Raw genomic sequence first — 25,227 nt, 5'->3', positions numbered from 1 at the left:
ATAGTCATGCGGGGCTATCGCACGCTTGATACGTGGCTATTCCAAAATGAGATGTGCTGTAATGCACCACACTGGATTTCAAGGGCTTTGTACTAAAAATAACAGATAAATAACATAACCCTCATGTGCGTAACCTCAAGGAACAAAGATCAAAGCAGAATGCACCCTTTCTGTGGACAGGCATAAGCAGGAGGGAGCCCAGCTGGGGTGGGGTGGGGTGGGGGTGCTAAGCCTTACATTTCCAGTTTCTTCTCTCAATTTCAGCAATCAGGACAATTACACACACACCCTCTCCTCAGCATGTGTTGGACGGAGGGGGTGAAGAGCGTGGAAGGAGAGATGATGAGAGACTTAAACTCATCATTCAAACCTCAAAAGACAAGGCAGGAAGTCCTACGTAAGAAAAACCAGACTTCTCCCTTCAAGAGTGATAATGATGGCAGCTTGCTATGTGCCAGCACTTTACAAAGTGCTTCATGCATGTACTGGGCATAAGAACCAGAAGGAAATACACACACACACAATAGCTTTAGTGGTAGCATTACTAGAATTCCTTTCTGTCCTTAATCTCTTTGCTATGTGAGGAGACAGCAGTGGAGGCTCATTCAGTCACCGCTTTGGTACCACAAACAGCTGGTTCATCAACGAAGAAAAATAAGCTGATTCCAGCTCCTGCACTGCAGAGGCCCCTCTTCGCTAGTAAGGCCACAACCCCAGCCAAGGAGCATGTGATGTCACACAGTGGCAATGTTACCTCCAGCTCCTGTCCCGCATTTACAGGGTGTGGCCTTAGTCTCCTGGTCAGCCTGTCATCGTGCATGTGACCCACCAAGTCCGGCCTAAGCACACCTCTCCGGGCTACCGAAAGCTGTGGAGGTCGTGTATACTCTGCTTCATTCTGTGTCTAAGATCCCCCCACTTGCCAACCGTGCGTGGAGAGGAGAGAGCTCTATGTGTCCCTGTGTGAATAACATTGCCAAAATAGTTCTTCGCCAGAAATAAATCTCAGAAGGAATCTGAAGTATACATTGTCTCTCTTTATATAGATATAGGAGATACAGATATATATATATATATAAAATATACAGTAAGCATCTCGATTTATTGGCTATATTTCTGAATTACTTAATATTTACAACTGGAAAAAAAAACCACAGAAGCAAATTAGAATTCATTCACTTACATGGCAGTTACCGCGTGACTCTCATTCGGTGTCACGCCCTACACCAGGCAATGAGGTGACAAAAACAGGGAAAACACAGTCTGTGCTCTCAAGTTGCTCAGAAACCAGGGAGGGAGGCAGAGATGTGGACACGGCCCTGCAGTACAATCTCAGCCTCTAAAGTAGACATACATCTACGGTGCCACGCGACACGAAGAGAGGCCACACCTCCTCTGCCCAGAGGCGCAATCACAGAAGGCTTCACACAGAAGGTAGTATCTCATCGGGAAAGAACGCAGGCCCCCCCACCCCCCAAAGGAGGAAGAGATACTTTCAGGCAGACTTACACAAGAACGAGAGCGTGAAATGAAACAACACAGCAAATTGGAGGAATCTCGATCAAGTCAGTGACGGTGTGGACAGTGGCACGCGAGGGCAAGGGGCCGATCGATCACCAGCATGGAGGGACAGAGAAGGAGCTGGAGCGAGAACCCCGCTGACCAGGCCAAAGCACCCCCGCTGCTGGCCTGACAGACGGGAAGCCACTAAAACCGTTCACACAAAGGAAGTGGCAAACTCAGATCGGTGTTTTAGAAATATCATTCCAGGCACAAGAATCCAGTCAGGAGGTTGGTGTGTTAGTCCAAGCTCAAAATAATCACGGGCCGAATTAGGATAGTGATGCTAGGAACATATGAGGTTGCCATAAGGGTATTTTGCCACCTGAATGCATATATTAAATTTAAATGTTTTTATTTCTAATTCTTCTCAAAGTGAAAAGGGCCTGAGGTAAGTCAGATAAGCAGAGAAATTCAAGGATTCTGACTCCAACTTCCTAAGAAATAAAGCACATGGTCACCAAGCTGGGTCTTAGTGAAGAGCAGAGAGAAAGAAGAGAACAGAAGATAAGTCAGGAATCCAAGCAAACATTCATGGTTAGCTAAGCAAGGTTAGACGCAGTGGGGGAAAAACAATGAACAATGCAAGTTACTGAGAAAGAATGAAGACAGGACCAGGTTTGCAGAGAGGAATAAGAAAGATCAGGGGGCAGCTGGATGGCTCCATCCGCTGAGCATGTGACTTCAGTTCAGGTCATGATCTCAGGGTTCGTGGATTCGAACCCCACATCAAACCTCGCACTGGGCCCAGCACTGACGGTGCAGGGCTTGCTCGGGATTATCCCTCTCCCTCTCTCTCTGCCCCTCCCCCACTTACGCTCTGTCTCTCTCAAACTTAGGAAAAAAAGATATATATATATATACACACATATTTTTTTTTCTAGGAGTGATGTCTAATAGGAGTCTGGTTTATATTACATAAGAGACATGACGGCTACCATTTACTAAATGGTTCCTATGTGTCAGGTGCTGGGCAGGTGCTTCCTCTGGTCATTCCTGGGTTTTAGAATAACACTGCAAGATAGGTATGCGGAAGCCATATGATGCACAAGTAAAGTGCAGATGCTGCCCACATGCAACTGGCCTAGGGGTGTCTCCTCTTCCTGACCAGGTCGGGCTATCAAAACATGTGGTCCACTTGTTCTGCAGAGGGATGTGACACAAGAGCAACATCACAAGCACATATGAATGTATTTGAGAGTACTTACTCTCCTATGTCATGAAAATACGATCTCATTAAAGACGGTTTGAAAAATTCAAAAGGTTAGGGGGAAAAGAAGATAGTACTTATTCACAGCATCGCAATACAAAGACAATACTGCCAGGATACAGTCTCTCTTCCTGTCTTTAATCCAGGCTTAGAGATCTTTCTTTAAAACCTTTTATCGAAGAAGAAGATACATTAAAAAATGTATGCACGCAAGCATACAGTTTGGTAAATTATAACACACTCATGCAATCAGCACTTAGCCTAAGTCACAGACCATCACCAGGATCCCAGATGCCGCTTTTGAGATCACTTCTAGCCATCCCCGTGGCCGAGGTAGATGCTATTCTGACTTCTGGTAGTATAAATTAGTTTTGCCTATTTTTATACTTTACATGAATGGAAGTGTGTCTTGGGGTCTGATTTCTATCATTCAACATAAATTCATCCATATTCTTGCAAGTAGTTGAAGACTGTCCAATTCGTTGTTAGCGTAATATCGTTACACTGTTAATGTAACAGTGTTATATAGTGTGAGCATATCAGAACTTACTTATCCTTTTTCTCTATTGATGAGTATTTGGATACTCTCCAGTTTGTAGCTAATACCAATAGTGCTGCCTTGAACATGCTAATAGTTATCTTTTGGTGAATATATGCATTTCTGGAAACAAATCTAGTAGGGGGATTACTAAAACATAGAGGATGCATATGTCCAGACTTAGTGAATAGTGCCAAACATTTATACTCTAACCAGCAATTACAACAGTCTGGTCACTCCACATCCATGCCAACATCTAGCATTACATGTCTATTTCCTTTTAGCGGTAGCACTGAGGATATAATAGTATCTCTTTGTGGTTTTAATTTGAATCTCTCTGATGACTAATGAAGTCGAACAGCTTTTAATAGATTCATTGGTCATCTGACCATCTTTTGTGAAGTGTCTGTTCAAGTGTTTTGCCTTTCTTCTGTTGGTGATCTGCCTTTCCTACTCACCTCTAGTTCTTCACATGTTCTGGACACACATCCTTATTACATGTACAGATTGTGAATATGTTTTACTACTTGGAAGATTATATTTTCATCGTCTTAATGTTGTCTTTTGGTTAACAGAAGTTCTTAAATTTTACATTACTCTAATTTATCATTTTTTCACTTTACGATTAGTATTTTTTGTATATTTAAGAAACTGTTGCTTACTCTAAGCTCACAAAGATGTTCTTCTATATTTTTGTTGACCTGTAATATTTTTGCTGTAAGTAAAATCCTGTTAAGACAGTGTCCCACCCTCTCTCCTATGCACCTGGAGCATCAGATGCATCCTTTCAATGCACTTACCATAAAATTTTGATAATCTCATTTTTTTTTGTTTGCCTTCCCAACTAGACAGTAGCTTTGCAAAGGTAGGGATTATGTTTATTTACCACTATATCCTCAAAGCATGGGAAAATCCTTAACTTATAGTGTATACCTGTAGATATGTAGAAGTCTGGCTTTACTGCACTATTGAAATGTTTGAGGATACACTTTCTCAGGCCTAATATGTTGTGCCTATAGTAGCTAATGTTATTCAAATAAGACTTCATGCCACATTTCAAATCTTGTTCACCTTTATAATCTTCTTAATTGAGAGGGTGTATTGAATGGTTAAACTGTCATCAACTAATCCAAGTACAGAATTAAAACTACAAACAAGGTAAGAAATAAACGGCACTTGAACAGAATGCAACTTCACTCAGGAAAATCACGTCAACTGAAAGATATCAAAAAATACAGGCTATAAGACAATCATTCCATCTCATAAAATGAACCTAAGCTTTACCTCTCTATTTCATACAGATAGGCTAACTTCAGACAGGACATTTAAGACATATGAAAATTAAAAGCTTGTTCCAGAAGATAAATGAAATTGACATGCTCAGAAATGTACGAGATAAAAGGCTTGTAAGAGATTCCCTGATGAGAATTACAAAAGAGAAAGTAAAATAAAAGGCTCATTTGGACCACAGAAGAAGCATCGAACTTTGGGACAGTCTACCAGAATTATACTCTACCTAGAATTATTAATGAGGAAAATAGTTTTCATTCAAATACATATAATGGGGGGGAGGGGAGGCTGGGCAAAATTTACTCCTGAAACGATTACTACTGGCACTTTTTATATTCATAGTTGCACACTGTTAATTAATTTAGAATGTATAACAGCAGAAATAGATTAATCCCCCAAACCAAATCAACAACTGCCAGCATAAAATTTAACATGAAATCTCATTAACGTCAATATGTTACACAGCTCAGAGGTTAACTTCCAAAGCACTAACAGTATCTTTCAAATTCTACAACAGACACCATTACCGACCAGGTTCACGACAACAAGAACAGTTCCACATCTCAAGTTTGGCTTACAGGGTCTTGTTGATCAAGGACTATAATGAATAATCTATTTTGGAGTTGCTACCTCTGGTATCTGGTAACATAAGGGTTAATTTCTGAGAAATCTGTTTGCCTCCTATAAACTGAGTTGGTGGTACACATAAAATAGGTAAGGATTACAATTAGCGCTCGAACTGAACTCATCCACCATCCCTTCCCTTCCAACAGATCTTTAGATGATCCAAAGTTCTTCCCTGCACCCAACGCTTCTAGCAAATTTCACCCTGAACCTAAAATATTAAGAATATAGTCTTTATTATTACTGGTGATACTTTTAGAAGTGTCTGAGGGAAAAGAAAGAAAGAGAAAAGAGAAGAAAAGAAAAGAAAAGAAAAGAAAAGAAAAGAAAAGAAAAGAAAAGAAGGAAAGGAAAGAAAAGAAAAGAAAGAAAGAAAAGAAAGAGAAGAAAGAAAAGAAAGGAAGGAAAGAAAGAAAGAAAGAAAGAAAGAAAGAAAGAAAGAAAGAAAGAAAGAAAGAAAAGACAAAATGAAAAGAAAAGAAAAGAAAAAATGAATCTGTCAGAAGCAGCAAATCAAAAAATACCCTATGGAGCAAATCGCTCTAAGGTCTGACTCTGCTTCAGTTCATCTGCTAAGTAACAGGTCAGGTTATATAATTCAGATGTTTTCACCTTTGCGAATCATGAACCCCTACACAATTCCGATCAAAGCTGGAAGTCATTCCTCCAGAAAACAGAATACACATGCTGTGCACACACAGGAACACACAAAGTCACATACACCCCCCCACACACACACACACACAACACACACACACACACCCAAATACAGCACACTACTTCAGGGGCTTTGGGAATCAAACCCTTCTTGAATCTGCTGGCATTCCTGGACCAAGATTAAGAGACCTGTAGTTAGGAAAAATACAGGTATGTGAAGTATATTTTTATTTTCTTTCACCATGCCAAATTTTTAAATCTCTTTTGATTAAATAATTTGGGGTTCTAAACCCATCCACAAAATAAATTTACTGAACATATACCCCTGGCATGCTTACTATGTTTAAGACCCAGTGCTAGGCAACAGGGTTACCACAATGATTAAGACATTGTCCCTGCTCTCAAGGAACTCATAGTACATTAGGAAAGACAGGCAAACAGGAAATTTGCCTTATTTCACCAATGAACTGAGAACTTATCGAATTGGATCCCACTGGAATATTCCTCCCCTTATAATACAAGAATTTATCCACACCCATCATATCCACATCTTAACCTTCCTCATTTATTTTCTTCACATATTCAACAAATATTTGGACATCAAATACAACAAGGACACTTGTAGTAGATACTGAAAACAGAGCAGTGAACAAAACAGGACTCCTGCCACCCAGAGCTCCTCTTGTATTCCAAGAGGAGATAAGCCAAAGATAAATATAAAGCATGTCAGAGAGGTGTATCAGATAAATGATAGGAAAAGAGCTAGGAAGAAAAATAAAGTGGTATATTGGGAGTAGGGGGAACATTGTAATTGTGTATGCAGGGACCGGGGAAGCTGTCACTGAGCAGACATTTGAGCAGAGACCTGGAAGGAGCGAAGATAAGTCACTGAATATGTGAGAGAAAAACACAGCAAGTATAAGGACCAGAGGGAATGTTTAGAGAATGGAAAGAAGGGCAGTATGCCTGGAGTACAGTGGGCAAAGTCAGTGGGGGGTTAAGGAGAGAAGAGATCAAGTCAAACAGGTAGTAGGGAAGATAGATCATGGGTGTCCTCATAGGAGATCATAAAAGCTTAGCTTGTACTCCACGCAATGTGGCATGATCTGACATATTTTTAAAGAATCACTCTGGCTGCCTTGTTGAGCACCAACTAGAGCAAGGAAAAGGGCCGAAAGAGGCAGACAAACAGAACACTACCATAAAACTCTAGGTGAGACACGGCAATAACTTAACCAGGGTGGTAGCAGTGGTGATGGTAAAATATGGTCTAATTCCAAGTCCACTGGGAGAGTGCAGCCACCAGGCTTTCTTGACAGACTGCTTGTGTTACACAGGACAAAGAGAACTGAGGAGGATGACAAGGTTTATGACCTAAACAACTAGAAAGATGGAGCTGCCATTTTTTGACATAGGAAAGAGCACAGAAGGAACACCACCGATAGCTGGGGTGAAGGGTGAGATGCTAAAATCAGTGGCTCACTTTTAACACGTTCAGATGCGAAGCCTGTAAGAAAGGGAAGTACAGATGCCAGATTGGCAGTCGCGCACACAAGCCTGGAACTCAGAAGATCAGGGCTCAAGCTACACGTAGAGAATCACCCGCACAAAGTTGCACGATCACACGTGCAATCAGCTAGGGAATCAGCAGAGACAGAGAAGAGATTAAAGACTGAGACCTGAGGTATCTAACATTTAGCTAGAGAAATGAGGAAGGACCAACAAACACGGTGAGAGTAAGTGGCCAATGAAGTATAAAGAAAACGAATAGACTGTCCCTGAAACAAGTGCGTATCCGATGTTACTGATACGTCACGTAAGATAAAGACAGACTTGACGCGTGAATTTACCAATAGGAGGTCACTGGTGACCCAAACACAAGCTGTTCTGAGGAAACAGTGAGGAGAAAAAGACGCATGGAGAGCACGCAAAAGACAAATGGAGAAAAAGATGTGGCCACTACTGTGTATAAAACCAAAGCGTGTACACAAAGTCCCTCAGCATGGTACAGATGAGCCGTGTGATCAGATCGCAAGGCCTCCTTAAAAGCAAACTGTCAAATCCCCCAGATTTCACTGAAACTGAGACATGTTATTTGAAAAGTATCCTTTGCAAGTGGATTTAAATCCAAGTCTAGATTAAAAAGTAAAAAAAAAAAAAAAAAAAAAAAGTATTCTTTGTTACTGAAAGAGTCAAAGAAACTTAAAGAAACGAAACGAATGTATTAGAAACGCGTGTACTCTGTGAGAAAGGGCAGGATGAAAGAAAGAAGAGAACCTGGAACATGAGTGGCAGCCCGGTGAGGAGGCAGCTAATCTAAGCCTTTCTGAGGAATGGAAATCCGTGGCCCCGATTCTCCGAGCCAATCAAAGTGACAGGATTCACAGTCCTGACCATCAAGCCGTGGACCGAGCGATCACAGTCTCCTACAAGCATGCCAATGGGCAGAGCACGCCCTCCTTCGGTCAGACCTCAGTGAGAGAAGAAACACCACATGGTGAATGAAATGCAGAAGTCTTGTGAATCGTGCTGGCTCTGCGTTATCATCCAGTTCGCGATGTCACAGATCACCATGAACTCAGTCTCACGTACACACTCATCAGGCAATGTTATCCAAAAAAAAAAAAAGTTAATAAGGACCTACTCTGTTCCCAGTGATGTGCTGGTGTCACAACAGTAAAGAAAGCAATCAGCACTTAACAAAGTTATGGAGAATACATTATAAGAAGATAGGAAATTCTCTATCTCAGGAGCTCATTCCCACCACTTTATCCCAGAGCAATGCATGACTACACAAAATGTGTACATAAAATGTTCACTGCGGCTCAGTCTAAAAGAGAGGAAAATCAAACATAATCTAAATGTTCAAAAACAAAGCAAAAGATAAATTTTTGTACATACATCAAATGACCGCTAACCTGCCATTATATAAATGGTCTGTATATAAGGAGAAGGGCAGCTATCTGTGACAAATAACATTACGTGGAAAAAAACAAGCTTTAAATTAATATGCAGGGACACCTGGGTGGCTAATCGGTTAAGTGTCCCACTTCAGCTCAGGTCATGATCTCACAGTTTGTGAGTTCAAGTCCAGCCTCGGGCTCTGTGCCGACAGCTCAGAGCCTGGAGCCTGCTTCAAATTCTGTGTCTCCCTCTCTCTCTCTGCCCCACCCCTACTTACACTCTGTCTCTCTCTGTCTCCCCAAAATAGGTAAACGTTAAAAAAAAAAAAAATTTTAATGTGGAATTAATATATGCAGTATGAATCCATTTTAAGTTTAAAAAATAATAATTCTCCAGGAGATAGACAATAGCTATCCAGAAAATCTGTTCATACTCAGAAAAATTCTGGAAGATATATATAAACTTAAAAATGTTTACCTCTAAGCAGTGGGCTTCATGGTATGGGTAGAAAGAACTAAGAGAAGAAAGAGAACTTATATACTAATGTACTGCTGATTAAATTACTTCATAATTTATTATTTTTTTAATGTTTATTTATTTTTGATAGACAGAGCCTGAGCAGGAGAGGGGCAGAGAGAGAGGGAGACATAGAATCCAAAGCAGGCTCCAGGCTCCCAGCTGTCTGCACGGAGCCCGATGTGGGGCTTGAACCCACAAACCGTGAGATCATGACCTGAGCTGAAGTTGGACACTTAACCAACTGAGCCACCCAGGCACCTCTATTTCATATTTTAAAAAGTAGAAAGGCCAAAGCTACCATAAATTTCCATGTACTTCTTATCAAAAGTTAACAAATATTATTAATATTTTATCATAGATGTTTTACATTTCTTTTTTTTTTTTTTTAACTTTCAGGAATAAAATATGCTAAATAGTGTCAGTTATCTGAACCAATGCCTCCTCTTAAATGGATTGCTAAAATAAAAGATTGTGTTATTTTTGTAATTAAGAAAGCCGTTATGAATTCCAGTCAGGATGGAGCAGTGAACTCCTGTTGCAATGTGCTCATGGTACTCCAGAATATTAAGGGTAATTAAAAACAAAAGTAGAAAGGCACTCACGTTCAATGGAATTCAACATCTGGGGGCTCGGAACTGAGATGCTGACACGGCTGTGAAATGCTCCTCTCGAGGGAACTGTGAATCGAAAGGATCCCCTGTAAGAGGATCAGACCCACTGCCTGGGATTATGTATTTATACAAAATTGCAGGAATAAAGAGGCGGAGAACTGACAGGGCCCAAGTCCCTCGTTGGCTCCATGCCTGGATTCCTCAGATCCTCAACAGTACAAGAGGTTGGGAGTCCCACGTCAAAAGGTATTAATAGGACATGACATGTTCTGGACTGAGGAAAACCACAAAACTATAGAATCCTTAGAGAAGGTCTAGGGAGATACAAAGTAAACAGAATGGAATGACCCCCTCAATGAGCTTGGAAACCAAAATTCTAAAACACATCGGGGGCGGGGGGGGGGGAGGGTGGATAGGAAAGTGATAATTTTAACAAAAATCCATTCCAGATGAAACTCTTTCTTTTCGAACTTCAAAATATTAATGTCTTTGTGCATACCAAATATGAAATTTAAAATCCTTGGCATGCCTGCATGGCTCCGTTAAGCATCCGACTTGGCTCAGGTCATGATCTCACACTTTGTGAGTTCGAGCCCCACGTGGGGCTCTGTGCTGACAGCTCAGAGCCTGGAGCCTGCTTCGGATTCGGTGTCTCCCTCTTTCTCTCTCTCTGCCCCTGCACTGTTCACACTCTGTCTCTCTCTCTCTCTCTCAAAAATAAATAAACATTTTAAAAAATGTTTAATTCTTTATGAAGGAATAAGCTATCATAAAACATAAAAGAAAACAAAACAAATACCATCTCAATGAACTAATTTTTGTGTATGTTAAGAAGCTCTAATTCACCTTTTCGTATATGAATATTCCTCAGGCCTACAGTTATTTCACACAAAAAGTGGATTATTACTTCCTTATCAATAAACACAGGAGCCAAAACTATAAAAAAAAAAAAAAAAAAGCATAGGAATAAATGCTCACACTCTTGAGTTATGCGTCCATTTCTTAGATACGATACCACAGCATAAGCAATAAAAGAGTACTGGTAGGCTGGACTTCAGCCACATTAGACATGTTTGCACTTTATGAAGATGAAAAACTCAAGTCACGCACGGAGAGACAAACATTTTCAAATCACCTACTCAAGAAAGGATTTGTAGCCAGAATTTAAAAAAACAAAACAAAACAACAAAACTCTTACACCTCAATAAGCAGCAGCACCAAAACAGATGTTCATGATCATTAGTTCTTTGGAAAGAGCATACCAAAATGGTCATGAGATACCACACACATCCCCCCTCAGAATGGCTTTCGTCAAATCCAGGGAGGAACAGGCGTTATGAGAATGCGGAGATGCTGGGATCTGAACACTTCCTGGTGGGAAAGGAAAATGGTGCAGCCACTTTGGGAAGCAACCTGCCATTTCTTCAAATGTTGAACACATGTATGCATGCAATGTAGCAGTTCCACTCCTATACACCTACATGAGAAATCGAAAACCTATTTCTCTATTTCCATATTTTCCAGCGAATAAGTAGAAATAACCCACACGTCTGTCACCTGGTGAATGGAAAAAGAAATGGTTTCCTATGATACTGAAAGCCAACTGTCCTTTTGCTCACTTTTAGAGATTTCTAAACAGTCCTTTTATAAATTTGAAATCGCTCTATGCTTAGCCCCTGCCACAGTTATAAACATTAATTAGTCTAGTTGTATAAATCTATGGGCACTTAAAACGCTCATAACAGGTTTTCCCACAGTGAAAATGATTTTTTAATGGGAATCTTATATATAATCCATTTCCAAATCTAATTAGATTCATCTGGGGGGGGAAACACCATTGGCTAAGTGATACAACTAATACTAGCTAAAAACAAATGTTAATATACTCTAAATGGTGGAATACTGCTACATCTAAAAAGCATAATAACCAACATTCATAAGAAACTGGAAAATTGTAATTTTGGTAGTTATTCACAAAAATATGCATTCTGGTCTATTTATACACTAATATCTTGTTCATGGGGACAACAGCCAATATCTTCAAACCTGTAGGCTCTACTTGAACTAATGCAAATGCTACCGCATAGCAATTACATCTTTACTTTGCTTGGATATATAAATAAAAATTATTATTTCCACAACTGAGTAATGAAAGTCTTGAGCATTAAGCAGATTACATATATAGTCAGCTCTCATTTATGAGTTAGAATTTAGTGTGGTTATTATATCTACTGTTAACGTGTAACGCACAGCAACGTACAGCTGAGCACTGTATTTTAATCTAATAATAGTAGCTATAATATTCTGAAATGTGCTTCATGAATCAAAGCCATAATGTGTTCATGGAGGGTTTAGATTTGCACTTCATGAGATCTAGATTTTCTGCAACTTGCTGAGAAAGGACACACGAAGCCAAGAAAGCTTTTTAACGAGCTACAAAAAAAAAAAAAAGAGAGAGAGAGAGAGAAAGATTTTAAAAAATAAATAAATAAAATAATCATTTTGGAAGAATCCCTTTTCCTTGCTAAGTAAAATGTGTAAAAGACTGCCGTGTAAAGGTGGTCTCCTTCATTCACTAAAGAGACTAATGGAGCAGGATGTGCCCACTTGTGGAGACACAGCATGTCCTTCTCTCTCTCTTTTTTTTTTTTTTTTTTACAATGAGCAAGAGCTAGTTTTTTTTTTTGTTTTTTTTTTTAAATTTTTTTTAACGTTTATTTATTTTTGAGACCAAGAGAGACAGAGCATGAACAGGGAGGGGCAGAGAGAGAGGGAGACACAGAATCTGAAACAGGCTCCAGGCTCTGAGCTGTCAGCACAGAGCCCGATGCGGGGCTCGTACTCACGGACCGTGAGATCATGACCTGAGCCGAAGTCAGACACTTAACCGACCAAGCCACCCAGGCGCCCCTGTCCTTCTCCAAAGAAGCCACTAAAGGGCCAGGTTGACACTTTGTAATTCATTGAAGAAGGAGAAAATAGGAAACCCAAAGTCACAAAGGCTTTTCATGGCTTGTATAAAGGATGGGGATTCAGAATAAGCTTAGAGAGCGGAACTCAGAAGAAACACTTTGCAATTATATACTGAACAGAGAAATCACACACCCCGTACGCTGGCCAAAACATAACAGATCTCAACAGCCACCACAGCACATATATATGAGTTAAATGGGAAATTCCTTTTATTTTAAGCCAAAATATACTTTATAATTAATTTTTACCACAGAATAACCTGTATGCAGTGGGAATTTCCAAGCGGGCTTTGTCGAACATTTCCTACGCATTCGCCATGTGACAACCCCGTTACGGACGGTGCAAAGATAAATGACCTACTTCCAGTTACCACGTAATACCAAAGCATACCACGTACATGCTGACACGATGATGTGAGAATGTGTGGGGGATAAAGAAGCAACAGTAATTAGAGAACTCGAGGAAAACCTGACGAAGAAAATGATACTTCAGATGGGCTCAAAGCGTAAAAGAGATGACCAGAGCACAAGGCAAGAAGGGCAGCAGAGGCAGCCAGGAAAGTAACACCAAAGGTGTGACAGAGGCAACTCCGGAGAACGGTGGCAAGGTCAGTAGGACTGCAGCCCAGCGCATGTTTGGGAGGCGTGAAAAGAGACAAGGCGAGAGAGACAGACGGGAAGACGGGACATGTGGCTGAACCGCTGGAGAAGCACCAGAGGCTCAAAAGATACAAAACTTGGGATAAAGAAGATCTCACTGAAAGCAGGTCTTCACCTGGACCTTGAAAGATGGTACAATTGGCCAACTTCCTCCTAATACACAGGACATTCGGTGACTGCTGGCCACAAGTGTTCTGAGTCCCACGGAGGAAACACCACAGAATTTAATGTGCTCTCATACCCAGTGATAACAAACGGTAATCAGTACGACTACAAGTCAAAGCATGCCAAAGAAGAAACGTATCCACCACACTCCAGGCCCCTAGAAAACACTTCGGCTTCCATCCAGAGGGAGTCCAACGACAAAAAAAGTCCACTGTCTGCAGTGTTGACAGTGGCACACAATCCTCTACCCGGTGTCTAATCCTCTCCAACTGCGATACCTAAGCTGGTAGCCAGTAGCCTCATGTGGCTATTTAAATTGAACTAAAATGAAATTAAATTTAAAATTTGATTCCTTCGGTGTGCTAGCCACATTTCGAGTACCCACGGCATATGTGGCCGGCGGCCACGGTGGGATACAGGACGTCTTCCTCACTGTGGAAAGATCTATTGGTGGATGCTGTCCTGAAGTCACCATCACAGGAAGAATAGGGGAAAACTCCCGAAGCACAAAAAGGTCCCATTCTGAGATCCTCAGATCACTCGGCACTGAACTAGGGTTACACCGGTATCTTCAAATTGAATTTTAATAGAAAAGAAGGAACTGCGGAAATGGCGTGGTCATACATAACCCACGAGGAATAATATCTCTGCAGAAACTCCATGAATAGATTCTGCAACTGAAACTTTGTATCAGATGTTTAAAAGTAACTATATAGTACACAACTGCAAAGGAGTTTGGCAAAATGGATACAGCCAATTAAAAAAAAAAAAAAAAAAGATTAGGTGCAGCTAACGTTCCACAATAGATGGCTTCCAAAATAGAATGACGTTTCAGAAAAATGAATGACGTTTCACATTCTGTAGGTGAAGCTTAGGCGCGCCTGGGTGGCTCAGTCGGTTAAGCGTCCGACATCAGCTCAAGTCATGATCGTGCTGTTCCAGAGTTCGAGCCCTGTGTCGGGCTCTGGGCTGACAGCTGGGAGCCTGGAGCCTGCTTCGGATTCTGTGTCTCCCTCTCTCTCTGCCCCTCCCCCCACTCCCACTCTGTCTGTGTCTGTCTGTCTCTCTCTCTCAAGAATAAACATTAAAAAAAAAAAAAAGTGAAGCTTACCATTTAAAGGAATCCTGTGGAAAACCAATCAATAAAGAGAATTACTATCTCTTAATTGACCCAATTAGAATGTCAAAAACTGGGCTACTTTGTTCAACCTAAAAAAAATGACAATTCTATGTTTTTAGAAGCAGGTCTGGAGAGTGAATGGCCATGGAGCCAGCACTGACCAAAAGAAAAACGGTGTCAGGGCGCAAGTATTCTTCCTTTCTCTCCCAGGATGAACTATCCTAACGCACGTACACACTTAGGTGGTTCAGACATATTTTATTCACAAGAATCTCAGTGAGGCAAGGGAAAAGGAGACAAATTCTATAGAAAATGGGCAAGAGAACCGAACAGATACCTCACAAAAGAAGAGGTCTCCAGAGCTAATTCCGTCTCATTAGTCATGAGAAAAATGCGAACCAAGATCCCAAATAGATACTGCTAAATACTTAAGAGAAGAGTTAAGATTTTTAAAAAGCTAACAAGGCCAAATTGCTAGATTGGAATAAATGGCTCCTGAAAGTACAATCGGGGGCGTCTGGGCGGCTCCGTCGTTGAGCGTCAGACTCTTGATTTTGGCTCCGGTCATGATCTCACATCGTGAGTTCGAGCCCCACACCAGGCTCCACGCTGACAGTGAGGAGCCAGCTTGAGATTCTCTCTCCCCCTCTCTCTGCCCCTCCCGTGCACGCACGCTCTCTCTCTCTCTCTCTCACAAAATAATTAAGGTAAAATAAACTTGAAAAAAAAAACAAATTAAAAAAAAAAAAGAGCAAATGGTAAAACACCTTTGGAAAATCATTTGGGATTCTTGACGGAGGTTAAACGTACAGACAGCCGCTAACATATGCTTCCAGGCCGAGGTAAACAGATGCCGGACAGAGTGGTATGCACATGTGCATCAGCAACACGTACAAAACGCTGATGCAGCCTCATCTCTAGTAGCCAAGAGTAAAAAGACACCAACGCCAGTCAACGTCACAGTGGATGAACTGTAAAACACGCACACCGCAGCTAATTTGTCCGCAGAACAGTGAATAAACTATACACGTGTAAGAACATGAAGGAGTCTCGCAAAAATTATGGAGCACAGCCATTTCCATTAAGTACAAAAATAGGTCAAATCCTATTGGGAGGGGTGTGATGGGTATTAAAATTCCTTAAAATAAGAACAAAAGCCACAAAGATCTGGTGTCCCAACACTGGTGATTTCCGGAAGGAAAAAGAAGAGCTAGAAACTAAGCTGGGACAGGGTGCAGGGGGACTTGTGGAAGGCTGGTCATACCAATTTCTCTATCTGGTGGCTTCATGGCTACTTTCTTCGTGATAATTTATGGAGCTGGACACTTTTCTGTACTTTTTATTTTTTTAATACGAATGTTGTATTTCACACACACACACACACAAAAACGTTTAAAAGAAAAAGTTTTCCCACACACACACGGCCAGGCGACTCCCATTTCACTCCACTCATGGTCACCTTTCAAACTCCTCCCTCGCAGACCAACTCACCTCGTGGAGCGCTTTACTAATTAACGGTGAAACACTGATACTCTCTCCTCCTTCTGGATGGATCTGGACATTCACTTTTTGATAAAGAATCTGAAAAGAGAACATGACATACTGTAAAGGAACTGTTGGGTTTTTTTTTTTAATGTTTATTTATTTTGGAGAAAGAGAAAGAGACAGAGCCTGAACAGGGGAAGGGCAGAGAGAGAGAGAGGGAGACACAGAATCTGAAGCAGGCTCCAGGCTCCGAGCTGTCAGCACAGAGCACAAAGTGGGGCTCGAAGTCACGGACTGCAAGATCGTGACCTGAGCTGAAGTCAGACATTTAACCGACTGAGCCACCCAGGTGCCCCTAAAGGAACTGTGTTTTAAATTTGCCTCACTTTACAACATAGACTGGAAATTTTAAAAGCACTCTTTTGAGGAAAAAATTGCTACTTCATAATGAACACTTTTGGTAACAGGCTTACTTCAGGACTTCCTGAGTGGCTTCCCAATTTGAGAAGTGGGCACCAATGGTGAAAAACCTGGTGTATAATGTACTGAATGACGAGGATATGAAAAGGAGAATTCCAGAATCTCCTCCTATATTCTTATACCCTCTATTCATTTCTTCTATATTTTTTGCAACAAAAGTATTATCCACTCTTAGGCAGATCCCGTGAATTTTGGGAAACTGAGCATCTCCCCAACCAAAACTCCGTCCTCTGCCATTTCCAAAGGACTTCCAAGTTCCCTGGTGGTCTAGTGGTTAGGATTCGGCACTCTCCAAACGACTTCCGAGGGATGGTATCACCACTGGTTTTTAACATATTTTCCAAGACCATTTCTCATGTTTAATTCTTGACAACACTAATTTCTTCATTATATCCAATCATTTACCTCTTAATATTACCTCCTACCTTTCTCCCTTACTATAATAAGCCAACAACACTACCTTATATCCAATATCTTCAAATCCCTTTTCACATAAGTGACAAGCTATTTTTCTTCCATATTATTTAAAAAAACAATCACAAGATCTCAGATCCACACACCCAACAAATCAGATTTCATACAGTTTGGGATTTACTTTACTGGAACACTTACTTCTGTCTGCAGATTGCTGCTCGCTGCCAGAAGAAGTTCAATGCTGCCAGGAGGGCAATGTGTCAAAGCAAAAGCCATGAGCTCCTGACGCGTGGCCAAGTCCTGGTAATTTTCTGATTGTCCTAACTGGCTACAAACATCCCAACTCTTAGAATAACCTATAAAATGAGCAAGAAAAAACAAACGGATTTTCACCAGAAGAAAAATCTCCAATCTAACATGAGAAACTCAGTGGATTTCTGCTCAGGTCTTGTGTTACCAAAGCACAATCTCGGTCATTAGAGACGCGTAACTTTTTTATAAGTGGTAAGAAACACATAAGGATCTAAAGTAAACTAGAAAAGAAATACTGGACTGGCTTATTATCCAGAAAGGTTAGCAATATCCCACCTGTTTTTCTGATAAACTCTGTTTCATTTTAGAATACCTGACAATGACTACCCGTCATCTACTTAGCGTTGACAGTGAGTAAAAAGCTAAGTCAGAGATCTGAATTCGGAAGACCTGAGGATACAGCCCAACACTGCTATTTAGCACTTGTGTGTGCCTGAGAGAGTCCCAGATGTCACAGCTCCTTTACTACCACAAAGGGACAGTAATAATGCCTTCCTCCTGGAGTTGTGGAAGGATTAAATCACGTTTATATTTACAAGCCACTTTGTAAACTTGCCAAGTGTGAGAAAAGAAGAACTATTACAGGCAGCTACACAGACACATTCACTTTATAGAAGACAGAGATCCAAGGACAGCGCAAGGCACGCTGTCCGTCGTGGCACTAAGCAGAGATGTTTGCTGCACAATGTTATACTCCAGTAAAATATAGTTTTATTTGTCACTGAAGGAGTTCTAGTTTGAAAGGGTTTGTTTGTTTTTTCTAAGTACTAAGTTCTATTTTGAAAGGGTTTGCTTTTTCTAAGTACAAAGGCCTGGGTCCAGAACAATTTCTCTAAACATATAAAGTAAAAATCCAGGTACTACGCCTTACAGGAATAAAATTCTTTAACAAAGCTCTCAAAATAATTTTAGAATAATACACGTTTTTTTCAGACAACCATAATTATTCTGAACTTAATGTTACAAAGTCAATATTGGTTAACATCAATAGTGGCTTAATAACTGGTTAATGTTAATATTGGTTGGTATTCCGAATGTAGGTAGCTCTTTTATGAAACGGATTTTCTAATGCTGATATTACAAACCACAGTGTTTTCCCCTAGACTTTTAAACATTTTCATAGATGTACTGAAAACGATTTTTTCTTTGACAAAATATTAGGCTCTGCTGAAGCTTCTTCACAACTAGGCCTACACCTTGGCCTGGCTGAGCCTGCATACTCCAGTTTCAGCAATAATCCTACAAAAAAGTCAGTTTAGAGAGAATCTCCCACCCTTGACAATTGATCATTGCTGATATGTGAGCAAATTCCCCATCCCTCATCCCTGATACATAATCACCCTGGTCTGCCTTCAGCAAGAATCCTGTCAAGGCAGGTCAGAAAGAATGCCACGAACCTTGATGTCTTGTGCTAATTTTCCATCCACTGACCCCCTACCATGCTCCTTGGCTTTAAGTCGCCAGCTGTCTTTCTCGTATTTGGAATTGAGTCTCTTCTCTCTCCCTTAATGCAATAGCTTTAACATCTATTGCAAAAGTCCTGAATAATGTCTTCCTTACAATTTTTAAGAAATGACAGAATATTTTTCTTTAACGGTATACACGAAGTGCAAAACTCTTAAGTGCACGCTCCATGAGTTATTACGAGGTGAAGCACTACATTTTTAACCACTCGCTATGAAAGCAAAGACACTAGGTAAAAAGATACGCTTGATTTTTTTTGTTTGTTTTTTAAATATGAAATTTATTGTCAAATTGGTTTCCATACAACACCCAGTGCACATCCCAACAGGTACCCTCCTCAATGCCCATCACCCACTCTCCCCTCCCTCCCACCCCCCATCAACCCTCAGTTTATTCTCAGTCTTTAAGAGTCTCTTATGGTTTGCCTCCCTCCCTCTCTGTAACTTTTTTCCCCCTTCCCATCCCCCATGGTTTTCTGTTAAGTTTCTCAGGATCCACATAAGAGTGAAAACATATCATATCTGTCTTTCTCTGTAGGACTTATTTCACTTAGCATAACACTCTCCAGTTCCATCTGTGTTGCTACAAAAGGTCAGATTTCATTCTTTCTCATTGCCAAGTAGTATTCCATTGTATATATAAACCATAACTTCTTTATCCATTCATCAGGTGATGGACATTTAGGCTCTTTCCATAATTTGGCTATTGTTGAAAGTGCTGCTATAAACATTGGGGTACAAGAGCCCCTGTGCATCAGCACTCCTGCATCCCTTGGGTAAATTCCTGTCAGTGCTATTGCTGGGTCCGAGGGTAGGTCTATTTTTAATTTTTTGAGGAACCTCCACGCTGTTTTCCAGAGCGGCTGCACCAGTTTGCATTCCCACCAACAGTGCAAGAGGGCTCCCGTTTCTCCCCATCCTCTCCAGCATCTATAGTCTCCTGATTTGTTCATTTTAGCCACTCTGACTGGCTTGAGGTGGTATCTCAGTGTGGTTTTCATTTGTATTTTCCTGATGAGGAGTGACGTTGAGCAACTTTTCATGTGCCTGTTGGCCATCTGGATGTCTTCTTTAGAGAAGTGTCTATTCATGTTTTCTGCCCATTTCTTCACTGGATTATTTGTTTTTCGGGTGCAGAGTTTGGTGAGCTCTTTATAGATCTTGGATACTAGCCCTTTGTCCGATATGTCATTTGCAAATATCTTCTCCCATTCTGTCAGCTGCCTTTTAGTTTTGCTGGTTCCTTTGCAGTGCAGAAGCTTTTTATCTTCATGAGGTCCCAATAGTTCATTTTTGCTTTTAATTCCCTTGCCTTTGGAGAAGTGTCAAGTAAGAAATTGCTAGGGCTGAGGTCAGAGAGGTTTTTTCCTGCTTTCTCTTCCAGGGTTTTGATGGTTTCCTGTCTCATATTCAGGTCCTTCATCCATTTTGAGTTTATTTTTGTGAATGGTGTAAGAAAGTGGTCCAGTTTCATTCTTCTGCATGTTGCTGTCCAGTTCTCCCAGCACCATTTGTTAAAGAGACTGTCTTTTTTCCATTGGATATTGTTTCCTGCTTTGTCAAAGATTAGTTGGCCATACTCTTGTGGGTCCAATTCTGGAGTCTCTATTCGATTCCATTGGTCTATGTGTCTGTTTTTGTGCCAATACCATGCTGTCTTGATGATGACAGCTTTGTAGTAGAGGCTAAAGTCTGGGATTGTGATGCCTCCTGCTTTGGTTTTCTTCTTCAATATTACTTTGGCTATTCGGGGTCTTTTCTGGTTCCATACAAATTTGAAGATTGCTTGTTCTAGCTTCGAGAAGAATGCTGGTGCAATTTTGATTGGGGTTGCATTGAATGTGTAGATAGCTTTGGGTGGTATTGACATTTTGACAATATTTCTTCTTCCAATCCATGAGCACGGAATGTTTTTCCATTTCTTTGTATCTTCTTCAGTTTCCTTCATAAGCTTTCTATAGTTTTCAGCATACAGATCTTTTACATCTTTGGTTAGGTTTATTCCTAGGTATTTTACGCTTCTTGGTGCAATTGTGAATGGGATCAGTTTCTTTATTTGTCTTTCTGTTGCTTCATTGTTAGTGTATAAGAATGCAACTGATTTCTGTACATTGATTTTGTATCCTGCGACTTTGCTGAATTCATGTATCAGTTCTAGCAGACTTTTGGTGGAGTCTACCGGATTTTCCATGTATAATATCATGTCATCTGCAAAAAGTGAAAGCTTGACTTCATCTTTGCCAATTTTGATGTCTTTGATTTCCTTTTGTTGTCTGATTGCTGATGCTAGCACTTCCAACACTATGTGAAACAACAGCGGTGAGAGTGGACATCCCTGTCGTGTTGCTGATCTCAGGGGGAAAACTCTCAGTTTTTCCCCATTAAGGATGATATTAGCTGTGGGCTTTACATAAATGGCTTTTATGATGTTTAAGTATGTTCCTTCTATGCTGAACATAAAAAGATATGCTTGAGCTTTCCTACATTCAGAGACAGCTACAGAAAGCAGATCATTTAGTAGAGAGTCTATGATCAGACAACATCACTTCCTACCCCATGGGGGAATATGTTCTTTCATAGTGAAATTATTCTACACACACACAGACACATACAAATCTGATCTTCCAGAGACTGGAATTTAAATTTCAATATAGAAAATTCTAGGGTTGCAGACTGCTTTCTAACTTCTCAAGATCAGTTTGAAAAGCACTATGTTATCCTTTTTTAAAAAAAATTAAAGACTAGAAACATTAACTACTCACAAATCATAGATAATTCAAAAATTTCAAATTTTCTTTTATGTAACAAATACATGAAAAGGCATTAAAATATTTTATATAAAATTGTTCTTAAAATTATGAGCATATTTTTAATAGGCAATGGAAAGCAACCAAAATCTCAGCTAAAATATAACCCCTGAGCCCATTAAGTACTTACATTAATATATAAGCACAAAGAATACAGACTGATCAGTGCTCACAAAAGGTTTCTCAAGTCTTTTGAAGAAAATGTGCCTGGCTTCCCAATCAGGCCAATTGATTTCAGAACAGACCTTTTCCATTACTCATCATGCAAAGTGGACCTGGGCAAAGTGTTAAGTAATTTGTCTATTTCACCTGTGGCCATCAGCTCCTGACAATGCACATTGGCTGCTTTGTAGTCATGGAAACGAAGTGCCTGTTCCACTAGAAGGATCAGAACCTGTCCACGCCTTTCTTCTGGGTCTTCACCTGTAAACACATGCAAACAACTTAATGATTATGGCAGCATCAATTAATAAAACAGCTCATTAACACTGTATTTTGAATTAATTAAAAAATAAAAGGTAGAGATTAGACTGATTTTTTAAAAGATTATAGGACAAATGTCAAGGCAACTTTGACCTTCCAATCTATTTATTAATCCTGGAATTAGCTCTCATTCTCCTAAGAGATCAATGATCAGTATCAGCCCCAGACCAACCATTCCAACCTAAGTGGGGAGAGAAAAAGTTTTCCTCCCAGTAGTAGCATTAAATATTTTGCTATTTTTTTTTGATATTTTGCCCTTTGAATGTTCTATTTCTAATTATAATTAACAAATGACAAATACAGAGGGGAGCCTTAAACACACAGTAAATTGGTTATAACTTTATGGTTTCACTAACAGTACTATCTTTTATTTATCATAGTAAGCATGTAGGCTCTCAGAAAACATACCAAAATTCAGTTTACGGTAACACAAAGATCTTAATCTCTCAAAAAGATTCTTAGAAGTCAATTTAGATGTGATGTCCTTCTTTGACACCTCTACACTTTCTTCACGAAAAAGGTATGGTTTAGGTGACCTCCTACATGTTTCTTCACTTTTCATTTTCAGAATACCAATTTATTGGGATTATTGTTTTAAAAATCTACATCTAGTATCAGAATTTAAGATCTCTCAAGACAGGAGTCCCTTCCCTTGTTAAATTCTCAGTACCTCCAAATCATACATATAATTGGGGTTCAAAAAAAAATACTCAGTGAAATGAGTAGAGATTCTATTATAATTCAAAGTTACAACATAAACACAATTTGTACACTTAGGCAAAAAAAAAAAAAGTAAACAATTTAAATTTTAATCAAGTAATGAAACTTTAAAATTATTTTCAATATTTCCAAAAAGAAAAAGGAAAAATGCAATGATCCTTCCATTTTTAAGCTATAATGCAGTTTGGAAGAAAAAGTAAACATATCACAGAAAGGTTTGAATGAAAGTTTTAAAATATGTTACCGTTAATCTCCATCCTGTGTTTCACAGGTTTAAAATCCAAGTATTGGCCTAAGCTAATTGAAAGACATTAGGTTTTGTTTTTTTTAAGAGAGGATAGAACACTATGATTCATAATAGTATTAGTATTAGAACAACAAACCCATGTTCTGTAACACTGACACATAATACTGGAAATGGAACAATATGCACAAAGTTTCTCAAAAATACATGCACATATCACACATAATATAAAACCTATTTCCTAGATAATCCTCTCAAAATGTTTGCATTTATTCAGAATATCTAAATAAAAAAATGAAAGGACCAAGGGTGATTTTTTTTTCATAAGACAGCTTGGCTAGATGGCAAAGATATTTTGCAGATATAAAGCCTCTAGTCAGCTGACTTTAAGGATCCATTAATTACCATCATCCAACAATAACAAAAAGGTAGAAACAAAGGATAAGAGTAAAGGATTCCAAGTGAGAAACTTCTTAACTGTAAAATCATCAATAAATTGTTTCACTTCTTTATCCCTGTTTTCTCACATTCAAAATAAGAGTCCATATCTTTGCTGTAAGGGCAGTAACAAGTAACTTAGATAAGAATAAAAGCATAAGGGGAGGGTTATTATTGTAGTTAATGTAAACTTTTATATGGAGATAGGTTAAATGGTCACCTTCAAGTCCAAAGTTCAAATATTTAACTGTTTTTCTTTCTAGAAAGTTCCAATCTGAACAGGTGGATTAGTGGGAAAACATAACCAAAAACAGCCTAAAAGAATGATCTAGAAAAATATTTCAAACAAAACAAAATAAATTCTTAACAGCCAGGAGTATGGCCAGACAAGACATCTATTAAAGGAGCTCTTGGGTGGCTCAGTTGGTTAAGCATCCAACTTTGGCTCAGGTCATGATCTCACGGTTCATGAGTTCAAGCCCCGTGTTGGGCTCTGTGCTGACAGCTCAGAGCCTGGAGCCTGCTTTGAATTCTGTGATTCCCTCTCTCTCTCTCTCTGTCCCTCCCCTGCTCATGCACTGTCTCTCTCAAAAACAAGTAAACATTAAAAAAAAAAAAAAAGACATCTATTAAAATGATTCTGATATTTAGTCTGAAAAAAAGAACATAAATGGTGGCATGATAAGGCTTTGAGTATATGAAATATAATTTAAGCCACATCCACAATTTCTCTGACACTCCTTTCTAAAGATGGAGCACAGTGACCCTCCCATTGACAGGGACTGGTTAGTGATTTACTTGACTAGACTTCCAAGACTAGGTCATAAAGGACACGAGGGCTTCCTCCTCAGTCTCTCATGGTTCAACTGCTTGAGGAACAATTAGGTGTCATGTTGACAGAACAGTTAAGAAGCCCTATGAAGAGGTCCATGTGGCAAGGAACTGAGGCCTCTTGCCACCAGCCAGGAAGAAACTGAGGTCTCTTCCAACAGCCAAGTGAGTAAGCCAGCTCAGAAGGAGATTATCCGGGCCCAGTTAAGCCTTCAGGTGGGGCCCATATGTATTTCCCTTATACTTGGGAGGACCCATGTGACTGCCTCCATGAATAAGACACAATGGCAATGAAACTGCCCAAATTCCAAAGCTGGATTAGAAAACTCCATGAAGCTTTTTCTGGTTTCTCTCGGAACACTGACTCTGGGACCCCTCAGCCATCATGTAAGAAGTACTGGGACTCTGAGGCCACCATATGGAAAGACCACAAGGAGAAACCATAAAGAGAAGAGACAAGACCCCGACTATTTTATCCCCCAGCTATGTAAGTCTTCCCAGACCATGTACCAGGCATGTAAGTAAAGCAATCTTTGAGATGAACCCATCTATCCCTTGACACTATCTGAGTGCAATTTATGAAAGATCCTGAAGTGCCTGGCTGAGCCCAGTCAACCTCCAGAACTGGGAGAATAAAAATCAAATGATTTTGCTTTAAGTCACTAAACTTTGGGGGTGGTCTGTAAGGCAGCAGTAGATAACCAAACACCCTGCGTGCTT

General features: G+C 40.0%; 1 protein-coding gene across 5 annotated transcripts in view; it reads right to left on the bottom strand.

Moving 5' to 3' along the window:
• Positions 1 to 25,227, bottom strand: part of NBAS (NBAS subunit of NRZ tethering complex) — a 328,450-nt gene that overhangs the window by 133,267 nt on the left and 169,956 nt on the right. For all 5 annotated transcript variants that reach the window (XM_042982471.1, XM_042982472.1, XM_007080697.3 and 2 more), the window contains 3 exons: positions 22,101 to 22,214; positions 17,408 to 17,565; positions 16,322 to 16,411 (listed from right to left, as the gene is read on the bottom strand). In XM_042982471.1, the coding sequence (XP_042838405.1) occupies positions 16,322 to 16,411; positions 17,408 to 17,565; positions 22,101 to 22,214 (362 nt within the window). The remainder of the gene's footprint in view (positions 1 to 16,321; positions 16,412 to 17,407; positions 17,566 to 22,100; positions 22,215 to 25,227) is intronic.

The sequence above is a fragment of the Panthera tigris genome, chromosome A3, assembly GCF_018350195.1.
Source record: "Panthera tigris isolate Pti1 chromosome A3, P.tigris_Pti1_mat1.1, whole genome shotgun sequence".
In the NCBI taxonomy this organism is placed as follows: Eukaryota; Metazoa; Chordata; class Mammalia; order Carnivora; family Felidae; genus Panthera; species Panthera tigris.
Note: the sequence above shows the minus strand (reverse complement) of the source record. Positions and strands in the feature narration are given on the sequence as shown.